Below are 21,221 nucleotides of genomic sequence, written 5' to 3'. Positions count from 1 at the left end.
TTGCTTTTTTCTTAGAATTTCTAGGATTTTCTCTAATTTTTTAGAGAGCCACATGATGGCTTGAGAGCGTTTGTAGGAAGTTTAATGGACTTTTAGTATATAATAGATAGATAGATAGATAGATAGATAATAGATAGATAGAAAGCATCGAAATGGTTACGGGTTGTGCCTCCGTTACCTCTAATTTCTTGTAAGTGCCACTACGACATAAACACAAAGTAGATGGCATCGAAATGGATACGACTTGCTATAGGTGCTGGAAATGATCTATATATAGACATTCTCCCACATCCGCAGGCTAAAAAATATATATAACCAGCACATTTAAACAACTTCAGGTGCCGATTATAGAGAAAAGTCGACACCAAAATTATAGCTGCCAGAATTTAAATTTTAAAAAGAACCGTCAATATAATATAGGTACAACTTAATTATAAAATCGGCACCTATAATATACCATTTGTTATGAAACTGGCACCCTAAAAACTGAGCAAGTCCTCTCCTTTGTCCTGCTCGCAAGAACCCTCTCCCTCTCATTCTCCCTTATCCACTCACGAGCGAGAGCTGTGGTGGCACCCTCTCCCCAACAACGTGCAGCGGCAGCACGCCGTGCCCTCTCCCTAGCGAGCAGTGGGGCCCTCACCCGTGCGGCTAGTGGCCAGCCTCTCACTAGCAGCGGCGGCTCCACGCAATGTGGTTAGCGGCTCCATGGGACAGCAGCGGCTGGTGGCCGGCCTCTCCATGGGATGGTGGCGGCGGTGGCTCCACGCGATGGCGGGTGGCAGCTCACCTCTATCTTACAACCTGACGGCTCTACGATGACAGCGACAATGGCCTCCACCTCGTCAGATCCACGCGGCGATGAGTAGAAGTTGATTTCGTGAGATTTGTAGTTGTTAAATGTGGATGATTCAATCTTTATCTTCGATGTGGATGATTCAATTTGTTCTTTGATGTCAAACGACGTAGGCAACCAAATCTTTGATTCACTTTCTGTTCTTAGATGTGGATGATTCAATTTGTTCTTCGATGTCAAATGATTTGGGCAACATGGAGTAACTCGAAACATCCATCGGCTCAATACGAGCCGATGCATCAAGACTTTTTTTTTTTGCCTCACGTGCGTCTTAAAGGTGTCGATTATCGAACTAGCACCAATAACTTGGGTAATCAATGTCGTCTCCATTGTGCCGATTGGGAGATTTGGCACCCATGTGAGATTCTTGACTAGCACGTATTAGCATTGTGTTGACGGTCACTAAGTACAAACTTTAACCATTAACTCCTGCATAAAAGATATGAAATATACTATCAAAAGTTAGTGGTAGGAGTTTACTATTAACCACTTTAACAAGTTTTGGTAAATATATGTATATAGGTCATTTAAGGAGAAATACACCCGACATGCGACGAAAATGAGCCTTCGACCAATCATGTGCAAGTACAAAAATTGGAGGGCCCACAAGTCAGTCAAAACTGACTTAAAGTAGGGCCAAACCATCCTAACTGCTATAAGGGACTACCAGTCCGTCTCCTACCCAAATAATAGGCCAGGAGGTGGGGCCAAGGGGTCAACTGAACTAGGGGACCACAAGCGCCCTGATCCTAGCCTTCCACGTGGACGCCCTAAAAGCTCCTCAATAACGGTTATGGGCGCACCGACCTCCACAACCATCATACTACCACCATATGAAGGCTATAAAAGGAGGAGCTCATACACACTTCAACACACACAACTTTGAGCTCAAGTATAGTACAACTCACTTGTAGTTTCATATTTAGTATTTGTAGTTTGGTAGAGAGTGAGGGAAGCTCTGGAAAGTGTGCCCCGAAATATTGGAGTTCCTCCGAGAATTTTACAGAGGAGCCAGAGTGTCGACATTCTTCATACGGAGGACCGAAGAAAGCCGGGATTGTTAGCTTTCTTCTCTCACTTGTACCTCGCAGATGCTTCCTTTATCAAGGTAAGTGTTCGAGTTTCTTTATATTCTTTAATTAGTTTATTTAAGTAAGATATATTCTTACTCTGGATCGTCGAGTTGAAAGAGAGATTGAGAGGGATCTAGAATACTAATTCTCACTATTTGGAATGGATCCAATTCTATTGAGTCTGACGGTGTTGATTTGTCGCTTAGTATACAACTAAGTGCTCTAGTACTATGGCTCTGGATAAAGAAGGAACTTCATGGGCAAGACTGTAGTAGTAATTAATAACTTAGGCGTAGTGTCTAGGTTAGAAATTACCTTCGTTTGTTATGCGCTCCACGAAAAGTGAGGTAGGTGGCAGGTGGTGACAGCTCTGTCCGTCCTTCTCATTCCACCACGTTTGGGTACATCATAGAGCTCAAGGCCTGACTCAGTCTGGCAGACCCGGAGAGGGCTTGTGCCCGAAGCATTCGCTAGAGTTTTTCCTTTAACTTAATTAATTAACTAACTAACTAAAAGACATAGGAATCCTTTTCTAGCCAATTTATCCTAAGTTGTTGTCCTTGGATTGAATCCTGATCGTAGATAATACACACACGTTTCTTGTGTTCGATACCCTTGAAATACTATAAGGGAAAATGCTACAACAGGATTCCGTGTGCTTGTGGATTTATCTATGATTGTAGGAAATACCAACACATTTATGTAGTAGTGTGCATAACGTGTATGCTATCCATCCATTTGCTCATATCTTGAGCATATTTGGAATAATAGCACTAGCCGAGGAATCTTCTTTCTCTATTCTACTTAAGTAAACTAGGTCGGTGTAGATCCTACCTTGTTCTAGTGTTACACAATTGACTTATTATATGTCTTGCACTCCAGTAGGAAAGTCGAGGGAAAAAAAGATGAGAAGGTCGGATGGGTTAAAGAGCCACTAAAGAAACACATGGTGAACCCTAGCCTGCCTCTCACAGATCCTACGATACAACCTTTATCATTTGTGTACCTTTGATGTTATGGTAGTAGTGTTTGAATCTTGTTGATTACCGGTATGGCTATTTAGATTTACCTGGTTGGTTTGAAAAATTGAGGGTTTTTTTTATTGTAAGCATGCCTTTATATTTTACTTTTTAATTACTTGTATGTAGCCCTGGATATCGAGCTAACTCGGCTGGTTCTAGCTTGCTCATTTAGATAACAAGTTGGCTCGGTTCGGGTCATGTGCTAACGAGCAAGAAGTCCAGTTCAAGCTAGCTCGTTAAGTTCGCAAACCACATCGTGGCACAATTCTCAGTGGAGGGGACGAGCTCGAGTTCGTCAGCAACTGAGAGCATGACAGAAGGGTGCCCACGTCACTAAAGCTGCACATAGAAAATGGGGATGTCGATCTCACCGGTAGCCGAGTAAGGCCTTTTACAGTGCAGCGCAAGGTACTACTAAGAGGAACTCAGAATGCCATATAGGATGAGGTTTCTGTAAAGGTCCAAGCACCACAGTGCAGGCCATCCTCACCACGCTGCTTCCCTGCCAGATTCCACGCCCTCTCTCTTTCTCTTCCCAGCTTCTTTTTCAGCTTTTTTTCAAAGGAAGCACTCGCGTCCATGCAAAGCACAGAGGACCCACACCTTCTCTCCTCCATGACATCATGCGGCTTAGTTGGAGCGACGAATCCACGCGACATCGTGGAGCACTGTGAACGCCCTAAGAGAGGGGAACCTCAGTACCTCACTGGATCCCTTTATGGGAGGTGCTCGAGCTCACTAGCAACTGCTCCACCGGTCAGCAGACTTCATAGCTTTAGCACGCAAGGGGATAAATTCAACGTCATTGTCAACAATGCAAGAGGAGCTTGAGTTTGTTGGCAGTCGCGCCATGGGGGATGTTCTCATGCACTACGTGACGAGATCGAATTCTCAGAATGCCATATGGGAAGATGCCTATCAGGTGGCGGCATTGTGGGCTGGCGGCGCCACCGTCGAGAGCGAGATGCCATAAGGAAGGGGACCTAGTGGCTTGGCGCCTGGCGGCTATATAGTTGGACGGGTGGAGTGGGGAAGGGAAGGAAGTTATGGTGGGAGCCTTTTTTTTCCTTATCTTCATGGGCTACTATGAAGAGTTAGGGCTGGGTTTGCGAGCCTAGGTTACGACTTCCTTGACTCACGAGCTAGCTAGAGCTGTCTTATTATCTATAACGAGCTGAAACATTAGCTTAGCTCGATTAAAACATGCAACGAGGCGAGCCGAACAAGTGAACAAGCTACGAGCTTTTCATCCATCCCTACTCGTATATGCGTTTTGCATAAGATGCATAAGTGGATTTCATTTCCTTTTTACTGAACGATAGACATCTCCATACTTATGTTAAACACCTTGTTATCATCCAAATTTGGCCCATGAACATGGAATAGGAAAATAATACCAAATTTTAGAAAGTACCGCGTTTTCTTCACAGGGGCCGATCTGACCGACGGTAAGTAGCCGGTAAGATCGGCTGAGTTCGAGTCAGGGTCGAATTTCGTCGGGTCTCAGATTTTCTTGCTTGAGGAGGTATACGTGGAGGAGATCCCGTATGAGTCAAGGGCAACCTCTTTATAAGGGCCAAGGCCAGTTATAAAAGTTAGTGTTGGCCCGAGCCGAAATTAGAACGCTGTTGGCCAGAAATTAGAAAGGCCAAGCCGAAATTTTGAACGCTAGCTGTTGGCCGGAGGGTATAGGAGGGAGAGACGCGGGCCAGAGGAATCTATGCATTAACTAATAACTACAAGTAGACAGTAATGATGATCTAAGTCTTCTTACCAATCGGCTTCGCCCAAAGTAAGTAATGATGCTTCTCTTTTCATTAACGGCTATAATTTTTCCTACTGATGACAATGATTTGATCATCCCTTGCCATGCAGTTGCTCTACAACCCATGCTTACTGTCGGTGATTAAAGTTGTGTAAATTACAGAGTATCATTTGGACTACATATATATTACTTTCCTCGATATGTCCATGTTCATATAATCTTTATTTGGTAGTAGTACATAACTGACATAGTTTTATTAGTGATATGATGGATACCACCCGAGACATTACACACATCTAGTAAAGAGAACTCTTGCCAGAATCCTATGGTGCAAAAGGATCTTTGTTATCACCACCTCTCTAATATATACTGGTATATACTAGTCGATAGGACAGATGCTATAGCGTCACCCGTGTTACAAAAGTTGCCTAGTTGCATGTGAATTATGATGCGATTAGGTGACTAGGACACCATCTTTTCAGACTCCCACTAAACCCACTCATGGGGTTTTCACCAGGTTGAATCACATGCTGATGAATTATTGTTTCTTCGCCCTGCCGCTAAGCATCGATCATCAAGCCTTGTCAGCTTCATTTTTAACGGTAACTGTACACTGTTCTTTCCTCCAAATTATTTTCGATCTTATTTTATTCAGGTCATAACACAAGATCCAGAGGACTGTCTGACTCTGATCCATCGATCTTACATATACAATGTAAACATGGCTATTGAAAGTGCCAAAGTATTGCATAGACAGATAGACTCCATAATGGTCAGAAATGGGCCTTGGTTCACCTAGAGCTTGGACACTTGGTCCAGTCATGGGTTATCTAAGGTTCTGGAAGTACGTACCTGCCTAATGGTTTGGTTTCATTTGGGTACAACAATAAGCGCTGCATAGAGCCCAGTAGCAAATGGACGCGACCGGAATTCAATCTGGAGGAAACAGCACACACGACCAATCTGTGACAGCGTGTGATTTGTTCTCTTCGTAGAAACTGGACAATGAAGCAAGTGCTCTGTGATTGTCACTTCGCGGTGGGCCACCAAGTGCCTTTCACCACGACTATGCGTTGATCTCTAGAGTTGACTGCAGGTCTTTTTCTTTTTAAGATTCATTACTGCCTGTTATCTAACTATCTTCTAGACATTCTTTAAGTCATCACGTAGTACACCTATAAACGCTTTAAGTCACAAAGTGACCATCTAATAAATTAGTAAAATTCTAAAAATTCTTAGAAAAGATAATTTATCCATTGATATTGTCGGGACCCAACTAGAATCCCTTTGTGTATATCGTGCTAGTACAAACTCAACACTAATACACACAGTAACAAAGATAATATCACAACCACATCACGGCGTTTTAATAAGTAGGAAATAAATATAATTTTAAGTTGGATCTTAATAGAACACTACACTGGATCAGGTCACCACTGACGGGCTCAAACCCTCAACTTTGACCGGTTCAGCCCCTGGTCAGAGATTAGCGGTCACTGATGACTTTGAGTCACCTGTGACGGGTGAAGGCCTGTCAGAAGTAAGAGCCACCTCAAACGGCCCCCAACTAAAACCTGTCACAGGTGAGAGTCTAACTGGTCCCAACCAAAACCCGTCACAGGTGGGAGTCACCTCAAACGGCCCCCAACTAATTGGGACCGTCACTTGTGTGAGAAAAGGGAAAACAAGAGAAACAACGTCCTCCTAGGTTACCATCACATTCATTTCGACCGATTGCATTTGGCATTCACAAATAAAAAAAATCGTCACAATTCTTCTCTGCTCCATCACAATTGTCCCAATCACAAAACAAAATCATAAGAATCTCAATCACCATAGGAATCAGAATCATCAATCACAGTAGCAACAATTGGAACAACATGAACATCACAAGACAAAATTCATGGGTGAAAGAGGACTTGCTGGCAATGGATCTGAGCTCGTTGTGTGTGACTGGAGGCAAGCCAACGCATGTGGATGCAGGCGGCGACGACTTGGGCGCAGAGGAGACAAAGAAACGGCGGTCGACGTACGTGGATGGAGGCGGTGGATCTGGCGTCAAGAAGGGTGAAGGAGGCGGCGACCAGCAACCTTGGAGCCCGGGGGTTCCAGATCCGGTGGTCCCCAACCACCTAGAGACCGGATCAGGCGCCCACCACCTCGAGGCGATCACCGGCGACCACCACCGATCCTCAGGGACGAAGAAGCGGTCGCCGGAGCTCAGGGACGAAGAAGATCCGTCGGAGATCTCCCGCATCCAGCAGGGGTGGGAGGGGAGGTGCGGTTGCGCGGGGGCTGCCGACGGCGGGAGGGGAGGCGGCCGAGGCCCGACGACGGCAGCGGTCTCCACCGCCCGTGGGTCGGCCGCCATTGACACCTCCAGCCGCGCCTCCGCCTCCGCCCATGCAAGCCGGCCGCCAGCGCCACCGACGATGGAGCCAGCGATGGAGGCCGCCTCTTTAGGTCCCAACACCGTCCGCCCCTCCGCCGGCGCTCGGGGTGAGTGAAGGAGATAGCCACGAGGCCGGATCTGGTGGCCGGTGGTCGTGGGAAGGAGGTCGCGGTGGCCGGCGGTCTGGCTTGCTGGTGGAGGAAGAGAGAAGAGAGTGGAGGAGGGGAGAGGGAGTTAGAGGAAGAGAGAAGAGAAGGTGCCGGGTGGGGCGGATGGGAGAAGAAAGGGCCGGGTGGGGCGGTGGTTTTTTTTATGTCACCTGTGACAGCTATAAGAATTGAACACGTTTGAGGTGAGCTATCTCACCTTTGACGGGGACAAACTCAACACCCGTCACAGGTAAGAGGTCATCTGTGATGGGCCTATATGTGGGCTCGTCAGAGACATTATGTGACAGGTTCTTGTATAGATCCGTCACAGATGAGTTCTTACCTATGACGGGTCATTTTCTTGAGCCTCAACTACAACGGGATTTATTTTAACCCGTCAGAGATGATATCATCTGTGATGAGACATTTTGGTCCATCACAGGTAGGGCGTCACAGATGGACGGATTTGGCGTAGTGGAAAAAAATTGAAAATATATCTTTTTCCTCGTTATTTTGCGTTTATATACCAATGCAATTAAATTTTACAAATGTACCTCTACCGCATAGGGGTTAGCGGAACCGTCTCGGTCCCGCACCACCATTCCGCGGAACCGGCGGTCGCGTAGAACAGCAGTGCGGGACAGATCAATCCTGCAGCCTGGAAATGCGGAACCGCCACACCGGTGAATGCATGCGTTGCTTTCGGTGAAATACAACTATAAATGCATGCGTTCGGTGAAATGCAACTGTGAATGCATGCGTTGCAAGCCGCGCCGTTGGCGCGTCGTCGGCGCGCGGGACCGCGCCGGTCGTGCGTCCCCGCCACGCTGATTCCGCGCCGACGTTCCACGGGAGCGATAGCGCCGCATGGACGCTGCGCGGGAGCCAGCGGCACTGTCTCATTCCCGCATCTTCCTTCTGCGGTAGAGGTATATTTTCGTAACTCTCTTTCTCATGCATGTATATAAACGCAAAACGTTAAAAATAAAGATATCTATTCAAATTTTATTCGATCTTAATACTGGGTTTATAATTAATTTAATGGCCACACAGGACCTAAGAAAGATAAACAATGGAAAAGAAAGGACACCAACGATACACCATAGATAGTTGATTAGGGCATGCAACCTACCCCTCCGTCCCATAAAAAACCAATCTAGTACTGGATGTGACACATCCTACTACTATGAATCTGGACATATCTCTATCCAGATTCATTGTGATAGAATGTCACATCCAGTTTTATATTCGTTTTTTCAGGACGGAGGGAGTATTTAATGTCCTCAGCAATAAAAATTTCTAGAAATAGCTAGCTTTCTCTTCAATTTGTGGGACAACAAGGATGAGTATATAAAGTACTAGCAAGTATACATGAATATGCAATATATAATACAAGGCTTCAATAGAAGGTTAGGGTTTCTTCGTATAAATGTATTTGTGAATTCAAATACAATAAATAGATTCAAATTGAATTTAAACACCGGCTTCCCCCATAGACAGTCCTCGCTTCACCACACAGGTGAATGGTCGCACGGTACAATCCAAAATCATAGCATCTAACCACTTGGGCTGCCAGTGTTAGAGCTAAGTAGTATACTAAGGCTGAGTTTGGATGGGGGAGATGGGAACCTAACTTTGCGCACGGAAAATAAAGCGGTCCATTAACACGTGATTAATTAAGTATTAGCTAATTTTTTTTTTCAAAAATGGATTAATTTGATTTTTTAAGCAACTTTAGTATATAAACTTTTTGCAAAAAATATACTGTTTAGCAGTTTGAAAAGCGTGCACGCGGAAAACGAGGGAGAGGGGATGGGAAAAGGTGCATGCGAACACAGCCTAAGCTAAGTCCTTCCCATGAGGCCATGTAGTTGCATGGTAAGGTTCAGTTCAATGACGCACAAAGTGAATTAGTTGCATGGTAAGGTTCAGTTCAATGACGCACGAAGTGAATTCCTTAACTGATCAGGGTGACTTGCCTAAACTATGGACCACAAACAAATAACGAAAGAGAGCCAACATGAAGTCAACGACTCACCACTCCCCGGTGACGCGACGGTGGCGGCCTCCATCAGACCTGGAGCCGCATCTTCTTTGGCTCTATCGCAACACCAGGCAGGCGTTGTCCCCATCACCGGTGCCAAAGGTCAGTGTCCCCCTCATCTTCTCTCTCCCCCATCCTCTATCCCTCTGATCTCGTTGGCGGCGGTTGTCTGCAAGGCAGCGAGTGTCCGGAATTCTTCACGGTGAATATATAACAATAGTAAATGGTATTGAATTTCCAAATCTGTGTGATAAATTTTGTAATATTGATTATGTGATGTGTGATCGATTGTTTATGTGTTTATTATGTGATTTGTTTATTGGAATGATCGGTTTGATTTTTTAACTTGTGATTCTTTTGCTCTCTAGCTTTTCGATTTATTTTCTGTGGACTTGGAGCATTGGCTTGATTCGAGGACATGGAATGATTTATTTTTATTTTTGGATTTGATTAGATGGATCTGGAATCGTGAAAAGTGGCAGAAAGAAAACCGGGCGGGTAAAAAAAATTAGCGTGCATTTCTTATTTGATTCGATCTCAAATCTCTGTTTTTTTTCTTGACCAATGCTTCATCAGTTCATCGTGCGGGCGGAGACGGAGTGCACGGCTTGGTCGGATTTTTTTTCACCCTTTCTTTATATCTTGACGGACGACGGAAACAACTTTAACTTTTCAAAACTTTTCAAGTAGTAGTAGAAGTAGATAATTCATAATTGCACTCTTATTTTTAAATTAAATTATTTTTTCAAAGAAGATAAGAAAGCATATAAACAGGAGGATGGCTTAAAAGGACTAGCGAGAAAATGTAGCGAGGATGAGCTGAACTTTTTAAACCAGCCGATCGTGTCATTGTTGGAAATCTACGTTATTAGGTCTACCGGCCTAGCGCGTCGTCATAAGAGATTTGCCCGGCCCGCGCGCACCGATCTGGAGTCTGAAGCCCTGGAGGACGCGCCCGTTTCGCTCGGGTGTTTCCTCCTCTCCCGTCGTCCAACCAAACATGCAAGCTAGGTAGCGTGCATGCAAAACGGCTCTAGGAATATACCACGAGATACTCGGAGCTCGACCCGGATGCGTTGCACGTTTAGAGCAGAGAAAAAAGAGCTCACACGCGCGCGGAACGGAACAGCTGGCTGGCTCGATCGCGGCGCACATTAACTACATTCTCTGTAGTTACGCAGACTTGGGGGCAAGCTTTCCCACCGAAATACTCTCTCTGTCGATCGGTCAAGCGCCACCTGCAGTCCATTCCGGTGCCGTAACGTGAGATGCGGATGGTCTTGCGCAGCATACATGCGTACACGTACGTGTTCACTGTAGTACCCGGCCTCGTACGTAATTTTTTTTATTGAAAACTATAAACTTTATTAAGCAAGAGCAGATTTTAGGGGATAAACCCCATTACATATTCAAAGATAAAAACAGATAACAACAAGCCATCGTGCGGCACTGCCGCGACGACTGCTCCCTTGGGCCTCATTTGACGTGCACTCCACTTGACAAGCCATTAATCCCCATCGGCTGTCTCCATGGAAACGGCACAAAGAGGTTTGTTGCTGGGCCGTGGATTTTGGTGTGAGCATCACCGGACTCAGCAAAGGGTTTCCACGGAGTTTGTCGTTGAATCTGAGGAGCTTTAACAACAAACCTGTCAACCAAGGTTACATAGGTGGTTCGAGCTCAACCCGAATGACAAACCCTGCGTGGTTTCTTCTGTTAGGAAACAAGCAAGAGGGCAAATTCGAAAAACAGTAAACCTTCAGCAAAGGAGCATTTGAAAGGTTGTATGATATCTTCTGTCTTGCTGAGACGACCAAGATGATTAAGGAAGAGGCAGCCTGCAAGTTAAAATTACAAGATCTTGGACAGTGCATGCATCCATCCACAAAGGTCTCAAAGGATTCGGATAAGATGGGGTTGTTGATGCTGAACCTGCTTGGACTGGTTGTAAAATCTTGAACTGTCGTTGTCAGGCCCTCGATCATCACGAGCAATATCGGAAAGGCAACGCTGACAATAACAACGCAGGGGCCGGCACTCGATTATCATCGGCGAGATGGTGAAGAGCCTCCGGTGAGCCATCATCCAGGGAAGATTCTTTAGCTTGAGGAAGAACAGGGATTTGGCGCGTCATGGCAGAAGAAGCAAGCAGTCCCTCCGCTTTGGCTCCATGTCCATCGCATGCGCAGCAGTGTGCACAAGCGGGACAGAGGCCAACGCCGCCGGGAAAACCAGCGGCCCCGTCTCCATCGTCTCCCCCATCAACAGAAGGGACCTTTGCAAAAAGGAGTCTCCGTCGACGGAGATACAATTCGATCCTGAGAAATCAAATTGCCACCACTTCCAACCTTCACTAAATCTAAAGATTTCTAAACCGGACACTGCCATAGGAAGCAACGCCGGTGGACTCTAGAACACGAGACTAGCTCGATTAACAGGACTACCCGACAATCTATACTATTGGGGGAAGATGGCCGGACCCCTCCTCCAACCTTCGCCGGCGACAAACCGCCGGAATCGAAGGGGAAGAGGGGCCGGAAGGGAAGAAAATTGAAGGTTACTCTAGCAGGCGGAGGGGAAAGGGGAAAGGTAGGAACGTTTTTCTGCCTCGTACGTAATTGAGGCGTTGTTTAGATCGCGAAAAAGAAATTTTTGGGTGTTATATTAGACGTTTGACCGGATATCGGAAGGGGTTTTTCTTGACACGAATGAAAAAAAAAACTAATTTCATAACTCGCTCGGAAACCGCGATACAAGTTTATTAAGCCTAGTTAATCTGTCATTAGCATATATGAGTTACTGTGCAATTAGTTTTTTATTTTATCTATATTTAATGCTCCATGCATGTATCCAAAGATTCGATGTTTTTTAGAAAAAAAAATTAGGAACTTAACAAGGCCTAAATGAATATAGTGACATTGTTCACTCTGGACTACTACAGCTTTCTTAAGAAACTAGTTGGGTGCCCGTGCGTTGCAACTGCAAAAAATATATGCATTAAAGCATCTCGCCTGTTATGACTGGCAAATGAAGAGGATAGAATGTGGCTAATGTTCCTCTCTAAACAAAGGAATATGGTTAATGTATCAGAATATCAGGTATATTTGAAAAGAATTTTCTCTAACCATTAGACATTGGCACAGAAGAATACGGTTTCATTTTCTAAGATCACAAGTTCTGAATATTACCCTCTTAGGTGATACATAGTTAGTTGATGTTTTCCTCAAAATAAAATTGGTTGGTGCTTCGGGAAGCAGTCACGGACATCACACACATGAGTAAATTTATCAAGGGTCATGCACTTGATAAATCAAAATTGTAGTGTGACCTTTCTGGGGTCTACTGATAATAATATTTTGGTACATGCTAAATTTCAAGTTATATGCCTTGAACAGACAATATATATATATATATATATATATATATATATATATATATATATATATATATATATATATATATATATAAAACTGAAAATCATCTTAAAGGATTACAACTGAATTTACATGGAATCCAATCCATTAAAGACATAAATGAATCTGAGTAATTCTCTGGATAGTACACTATGTGTTCACGGTAATCTTTAAAAGCTTATAGAATCCTCAATACATCGAGTTGAAATTTTGCATAGATAAATACAATTCTCTAAGAAATAGGAATGAATAATAAGAAATGTCAGTGGTAGCATATGAGGCAACTGTGGAGGCACAAATGGACGCACCAAGAAAATATAAAAATGTGCTATCAATTGCAACTTAGTGAACAAATCTTGGAGAAGAACAATAGTTTATTAGTTCAGACAAAAATGAGAGTTTTAACTTCTATACTGAGAAATGGAATTTTATACAAAACCATATACCTTTGAAGCATGAAAAAAAGGGGTCACTCGTATGATCACCAGGAAAAAGGCAACATCAAATGAGATTGTAATTTTATAGTGATCAATAGGATTTTAGTACTTACCTGATTATTTGACAGTCTCTGTTCACTTGGTAAAAGAGTTCACAATTCAAATTAATCTGCTTTAGTCACTACTCATATTGGAACGCTATTCCATGTATATACCTTGAGACAAATTCCAGGCCTGATGATCGATTATGAATTGACCAGCACATTTGGACTGCAGTGAAAACAGAAGAAAAATGATATCTCAGTCAATAAAAAAGCCAACGTGTGAGAATAGCCGGTAAATTAGAACTAAACTGCACATAGATATTATACTGCTCTTCCTTCCTAATATCTGACCATGTACTGATTTGGCTATTCCCAAGAATCAGATGGGAATGATTAGAACAAACCACTATGTACAACTATGATATGAAGTATATGAACCGTTCATATCTAAAACTCTACATTGCAACAAGACTACCTGACCAAACTGATCCATGGAAGCAAATCTGAAAAATGCATCAAGCTTAACCAATGTAAACAAAGAAAAAAAATCGAATGGGATGCTCATCAGCCGGGATAACACCAGATAAAATATGACAAGCTCACAGCCATCAAGAAAGAATGTTAATGGCAGCGGCATGCATGCCAGGAGATACTTAACGATCTTCTCCACCAAGAAACAGCACAACCCATGTCATAATTAACATGCAGCATGGATCTGGCTAGGCCATTGAATGAAGAATACCCTGAGCTAAATCTTAGCAAGAGGGAAATATATTAGGTACGAATAAAGGTTTTATCCTAATGAAATTATGTTGCTAGGCTATCGAGAAAAATAAATTGTATTTACCATTAGCTTCCAGGTGTTGATAATCCATCAATATATGCATATTTCCATCCAAATAGTTCCCTTTTGAATATCTTCTGTTGTTTTTTGATATCTTCCACTAAATTGATGCAAGAGGAAATACTAATAGTGATTCTCATAGGTAAATTAAAAACATCTTATTACATTGCACTAACTTTACTTGACAACTCATATTATGTTTTTAATATGCAGAGCTAGCTGACGATGATGCCGACGACACCGCCGGTGACTCGCAGCAGCGGGCGCGCTCCTCTAGCTCCACACTCCAGCGATTGTGCTGGTGGGCGCGCCTGCAACCACCGCCATCATCTCGTCCTACCCCTCAACCATACTGAGGTCCGCATTCCTATCCACCATTTCGATGGGTCCGATGCAGTGGCGGCAACGGAGGGTGATGATCGAAGAACTCGGTCTGACGATAATGACGGCTGCGCAGATGATCGGGATTTGAGGGAGGTTATGGTTTATGGAGGGGGCAGTGGCGCGATGGAGAGGGAGGGGGCGGAGCGAGGGACGGCACAATACGGAGGGAGGACAACCGGAGAAGAAGGCGTGGGTTGGGCGGGATGGGAAGGCGGCGCGTCGGTGGGGTGAGGAGGCAGCGCGCCGAGGAGGAAGGATGGGGGGCTGGGGAGTGCGATGCGAAATTACGGATCGGAGAGAGAGGGAGCGCGATGCGGATCGGGGAGATGAGAAGGGGTGCGACGGGTGGATCGTGGGAGAAAATCTCATCCGCTGATTCCTGTGAGAGGATTCTCCGATGAATGTTAACCATTTGATCGTTCAGGACTCACCACCACCACTATGAATTTTTTAAGTAGTAAAGATTCAAGACCAAAAGCCCACTTCCTCACAAAATATAACAACTTCTAACATTTAAATTTTGTTTCAAAATATAATAATTTTTCATCTATAATTTTTCCTTAACAAATCATAACCTTTAACTGTTCAAATTTTGTATCTACCTACTTTTCTTAACCAATCATAATATTTCTTTAAGTTTATCAATTTTCATAATACTCGTATTCAATTCTGAAACTTTTTATATTTTGCAAAAGATGGGGTAACATTTTCCTCCTCTTTTCGCGGCTTGATCACTTGTTCAGCATACGCGTATACATGAATCATTCCCAGCTGTGTGTCTGATCGTTTGTCAGGCAAAACCATGCATATCATGCACGATCCAGGCGTCAGTTGCCTGTACGCGTGACGTTTGAGTCGGCTAGCTTGTTAATTAGCTGGATTAAACTAGCTCCTGTAGCTAGGATATTAATTTTTGTAGGTCCTCGTGATGATATGACGACGACGACGATTATTGTAATTAATGACTTGGTTAATTAGAAATCCAATCATGGTCGAGATTGACCAGAATCACAATTCACAGATGCAATGATCTCGTGCAGGTGTCTTCCACTGGACGGTTGTTGGTTGGTCGATTATCTGCCAGGAGAAACGTACGCCAAACAGACACCAAGGGGCACCGTGTCACTAATCTGCCGGACATGGCTGGAAGAATTCTTGAATATATATTGTACTCCGTACTAACTATGTACAATGAGTGCCGTTGTCCTGCTCTCGATTACTACTCCATCTGTTTCATTTTTTTTATAAATCGTTTGACTTTTTAATTATTAAAATTTCTTTATATTTAACAACATCTATAATAACAAATTAAATTTATTAAATTTTACATTAAATATATTTTAATAATATGTTTGTTTATATTTGAATTGTTACTATACTTTTTATAAACTTAATCAATATTAAATAAATTTTACTAATAAAAAAAATTAAATGACTTCTAATATGAAACAGAGAGATAGGTTCGGAGCGGGTGCTTATATATATGTACAACCATAGCCAAACAAAATGGTCAGTTTAGCGGCAGTGCATATGAATTGATGGATTCGGTCTCATGCAGTCAATAGTGTGACTGTAACTTAAACGGTCACACACCAGATCTGTTTGATCTAATTTCGAAAACATTTTTGGTTAAAAAAATACTCCCTCCTTTCCTAAATGTTTGACACCGTTGACTTTTTTAAACATATTTGACCGTTCGTTTTATTCAAAAACTTTTGTGATATGTGTAAAACTATATGTATACATAAAAATATATTTAACAATAAATCAAATGATAGAAAAAGAATTAACAATTACTTAAATTTTTTGAATAAGACGAACGGTGAAACATTTTTAAAAAAGTCAACAGCGTCAAACATTTTGGTATGGAGGTAGTACTGTGTTTTGCGGTAGACAAAGATACTACGGTAGTAGAAGAGGCAGAAAAATCAATAGATGAGATTAGCTGCAGTCCTTTAACGAATTGTACCTGCACACGATCTCAATGGCAAATTGATACACTCTCTATACCAAAAACAAAAAATGAACTGAAGTTAGCTTATGCGAAACAGGCTAGACTGTCTTTTACAATATACCCAATGATATATTAATGCCAACGAGTCGAGCCTAATTAAGCTTTTCAATTAATCACCTTTTCTCACATTATTGTAAGAAAAAAAACTCCCGCTAGTCAACGAAAGTGAAGGGGGAGCTATGATGGGCCTCCATGAGTCCATATGCCCTGTCAATTATACACGGGCCAGAAAATCCTAGCCGCATGAACAAAAGAACGGCCAGGATTGACCGGCGCGGCGTACGGCTGGCGATTTCCATCGAACTCACGAGCGTCTCGCGTGCTAAACCCTTGTGATCCGTGTATTTAACCACCTTCCAATCGTCGAGCCGCCCTTTGCCTCGATCCCCCCTAACAGCAGCAGAATCCGCGTCCTCTCGCCGCCGCCGCCGCCCGCCGCGGCGCGCGTGCGTGCATGTTCCGATCCATGGGGACGGGGACGGGGACGAAGCCGCCGGCGATGACGACGGAGCGGTACGAGTTCGGGCCGCTCGTCGGCGAGGGCAACTTCGCCAAGGTGTACCTCGGCCGGCACAGGGCCACCGGCGAGGAGGTCGCCATCAAGGTGATGGACAAGGAGAAGCTCGTCAGGCTCGGCGCCACGGAGCTGATCAAGCGGGAGATCGCCGTCATGCAGCGGCTGCGCCACCCGAACGTCGTCCGCATCCACGAGGTCATGGCCAACAAGCGCCGCATCTGCGTCGTCATGGAGTACGTCCGCGGCGGCGCGCTCTACCGCTACTTCCGCAGGGGCCCCAGCGGCGGCGCCGCCGGCCTCCGGGAGCACGAGGCGCGCCGGTTCTTCCAGCAGCTCGTCTCCGCCGTCGCCTACTGCCACTCCCGCGGCGTGTTCCACCGCGACATCAAGCTGGACAACCTCCTCGTCGACGAGCAGGGGAACCTCAAGGTCGCCGACTTCGGCCTCTCCGCGCTCGCCGACATGGAGCGGCGAGAGGCCCACCTCCAGACCGTCTGCGGGACGCCGCTGTTCCTCGCGCCCGAGGTGTTCAAGCGCCGGGGCTACGACGGCGCCAAGGCCGACGTCTGGGCATGCGGCGTCGTCCTCTACGTGCTCCTCACCGGCCGCAAGCCTTTCCCCGACGAGCACGTCTCCAGGCTCTACCGCCTGATCGGGCAGAACCAGTTCCAGTGCCCGCCGTCGTTCAGCCCTGACCTTGCCCGTCTCGTGCGCCGCCTCCTCCAGCCCGACCCCGACCGCCGCATCACCATACCAGAGATCATGGAGATGAGGTGGTTCAAGAGGGGATTCAAGGAGGTCACCTACTACATCGACAGCAACGACCGCCTCCGCAGCCTCGACGGCCTCGACGGCGAGCCGGAGCTGTACGACTCCGACACCGACACGATCGAGTCCTCGTCGTCGTCGGAATCTCCCACCCCGGTGGCCGGAACGCCCCGCGGCATGCACACCTCGGTGTCGGCGCCGGCTCTGTCCGAGCTCGACCGCATGGAGGACAGCGCGTCCCTCCCGCTCCCGCTCCCGCTCCCGCCCCGGCCGCGCATGCCGCGGCCCAAGAGCCTGAACGCGTTCGACATCATCGCGTCGTCGCCGAGCTTCGACCTGTCGGGGCTGTTCGAGGAGCGCGGCGAGAGGATGCGCTTCGTGTCCGGCGCGCCGGTGGCCGACATTATCGCCAAGCTGCAGGAGATCGCCGGGATGGTGAGCTTCACGGCGCGGACCAAGGACTGCCAGGTGAGCATCGAGGCGACGCGGAACGGGCAGAAGGGCGCGCTCGCCATCTCCGCCAAGGTGTTCGAGCTCACGCGGGAGCTCGTCATGGTCCAGGTGTGCAAGAAGGCCGGCGACACCGCCGAGTACCGCAGGTTCTGCGACAACGAGCTCAAGGCCGGCCTGCGCGGCCTCGTCGTCGACGCCCTGCCGCCTCCGGTGGAGGGCGGCGGCCATGGCGGCGCGGCTGCTGCGGCTGAAGCCGAATGAATGATGGATCAGTTGGCTCGAAAGAATTGATCTTTCAACAAGGATTGATCCCAGTATCTTTAATTGTTTTTCATTTTATTACTCATCATTGATTAGTTTATTAGTCTAGTTTAGCATTTTTGACAGTGATTGTGTGGTGGATCCTGATGAATGTATCATGTGGCACTGTTGCTGTTTAATTAGGCTGCTAAATGCTGCTACTAATACCCTGTTCTCGTAGTTGTGCTCATTAAATTTGGGAAAGATTGTTCATTGGCAAGCCTATGGAGCTGTTAACTTTGGCGTTTTATTGTATATCCATGTTCTTGCCACGAGAGAGGAGCAATTTTACAGTTCTTGAGTACGTACCAAAAATTTACTGTAAAATTTGGTACCTCCTAGTACCTACTCCTATGTATCAAGAGGTATCAAATTTATAACAGAAAAAATGGTACCTCATGTACCTCCTCAAGTACTATAAAATTGCTCCGAGAGATAAACATCTATAACGAATCTCGATTAAATTGCAAGTAGAAGTTGAAACATATAGAGTCATTTGTTCTTGGCTTCTTTCTTGTCTGAAATATTTTGTGGCCCTGCTTTAATTCAGGGGTCATGCTTAATGCTTAATGCTTCATGTTGATGTTGGCATAGAAATTGTAATCATGCCAATTTGACTTATATCGAATGCATTTTGAGATATAGAATCTCTTGATGCAAATATCAAAGTGTCCTTAAACTGATAGGCTTGAAATTCCCTGTATGATTCTCAAAAGGATCCCATGATGGTAGGTAGGTAGACTGCTGTTACGAGGAAACATATGCAACTGAGAAGAGGATTTTTACGGTGCCAGTATATACTGCAAGTATATATAACCTAACGGTGTAGATTGATTTGATTTTTTAGTTAATTAGATGACAGTATAAAGTTTGAAAGAGTAATTTTGTCTTTTCTTTGTTATTCTATCATCAAACCGTGCTATTGTCACGTGCTTTGTCAACAATGGCGCTCAGGATGCTTCTCCCCTAGTGCACGATAAGGTTTAGCACCGGGTACTCTCAATTAGATTCAATCTGAACCAAAAATTACTAAAGTGTTATTTTATTTTCTAGCAAATTCCTAGCATGCCCTTCTATATACTGCCAGTATATACTGGCAATATATTGTACCGTAAAAGTTCTATCGAGACAAAGGAAAACTTATATATATATCCTTCTTTTTCAAAAATAAATTGGCCAATTGGAGAGGTTATCAAAAAGGAGAAAGATGCAGTGGAGACTAACATATGATATATATCTGTAGTTCTGAAACTATTTTTGGATGGAATGAAAACTATCCTATATTCCTATATCGTAGAAGAATCTCTGCCATAAACTTCAGGTTTTGGACATTTGCTCGCTTTCTCCTTTTCCTTTTTGTTGTGTGGTATCTAGCCTGTACAACAGGTTGGGCAAATCTTGCTTGATAGCACCACTGTTCTTTGGTGAGATTGTTTGGGCAACCTGGATGAGTAGCCATGCAATCTGAACCACTCTTCTGCTGATTGCAACTTGCTGAATATGGCATGCCCGATGTGGATTGCAACCCAAAAACATCAGTATTGTACATTCTGAATTTTACTGCTGTTATTTGTGTGCTCCTTTCTCTACTGAAACTGGCAGTAACCTAGGTACTACAGCTGAACTGCTGATTCTCTTGTTGGAAATTAGCTGAAATTAGAGTACTGGATTATAACTACCAGCAGTCCAGCACAGGTAAGGCAATGAAAACCACAAATTATTATTCATCAAAGTGTACCAAACCAATGGTTCATTGCTTTGGACGAGCCACATGTCCAAACAGTTGATTTAAATACGCACCTATCAGCATCCGCTGAAGTTTCAAAAAGGCAGAAAAGAAAAGCTCACATCGTATATTTGCAGCACATCAACCAATTTTCTTCATAATAATGGACTCAAGAAGGCGACTTGTCTTCGGGTGTCTCCACCTGAAATATCATCGCGTTACCTGCATTATTTTTCAATCATGGTGTGTTCTAAATCGATTGATCATCATTTGCTACTCTTAAATGTTTCTTGCTAAATCGACTTTTGCTCACTTCTTATCACCTTCGTCGCGTGGAAAAGAACAAGCCGTTCCATTATAACCGTTCCATATGCTTCTTTTTCTCCATCGTTGTTTTGCACAGATAAACAACGATGTACACCCGTGGAAACATGTCTCTGGAAGTTTGTGTGATTCTGGCGATCGAGGAATTGACACTTTGACAGTTACACCTGTTAATGCAGGTGACTGCAGTTTGTAGAAGTAAATATACACACCTCTTGCTAAATTTCGCCCGAGTGTATGTCTGTCTTCTTTACCTGAACCATGATGGTTAACCTAACAATAAGTTGAACAAGATTAGGACAAATTAGAAGAATCTAGTTCTACAAATGGCAGGCAGGCTGCCAGGACAGGCTCACTATGTAGGAATATCATATCTGCGCAATAATTCAGGTTAAGGAACTGGGAGATACGCAATCATTCGTCTGTTTCTGAAACACACATTTCAGCTGTTTGGCATGGTTCCTCAGGTTTTATCAGTTATAATTTCCAAACTTCAGTTTGACATGATCCTTATTTTCTCAAATTTTCCGCCTTTGAAACTGATTACTCTTTGTAATACAAATATCATTCTCTCTCTTACACACTCTGCATCCATGAATTAACGGTGATAATACAAACAGAAATCTGAACAGTGTGGTAACGTAGGCACAACATTATCATAGTCCTATAAAATTTGAACACATAATATGGTGTGCA

The 21,221-nt window shown here is 44.6% G+C and overlaps 1 protein-coding gene across 1 annotated transcript; it reads left to right on the top strand.

The window, feature by feature from the left end:
- The first annotated feature begins 16,814 nt into the window (after positions 1–16,814).
- On the top strand, positions 16,815–18,734 carry LOC4341236 (CBL-interacting protein kinase 25-like). The gene has a single exon (NM_001421614.1). It carries the CDS (start codon positions 16,892–16,894, stop codon positions 18,434–18,436), a length of 1,545 nt encoding a protein of 514 aa, NP_001408543.1. The 5' UTR covers positions 16,815–16,891; the 3' UTR covers positions 18,437–18,734.
- The last annotated feature ends 2,487 nt before the right edge of the window (positions 18,735–21,221 follow it).

The sequence above is a fragment of the Oryza sativa genome, chromosome 6 (genome assembly GCF_034140825.1).
Source record: "Oryza sativa Japonica Group chromosome 6, ASM3414082v1".
NCBI classification, from domain to species: domain Eukaryota; kingdom Viridiplantae; phylum Streptophyta; class Magnoliopsida; order Poales; family Poaceae; genus Oryza; species Oryza sativa.
This window is presented reverse-complemented; position numbering and strand designations above follow the sequence as displayed.

Coding starts and splice junctions, on each gene's coding strand:
- LOC4341236 (NM_001421614.1), top strand. CDS start 16,892: ATGTTCCGATCCATGGGGACGGGGACGGGGACGAAGCCGCCGGCGATG.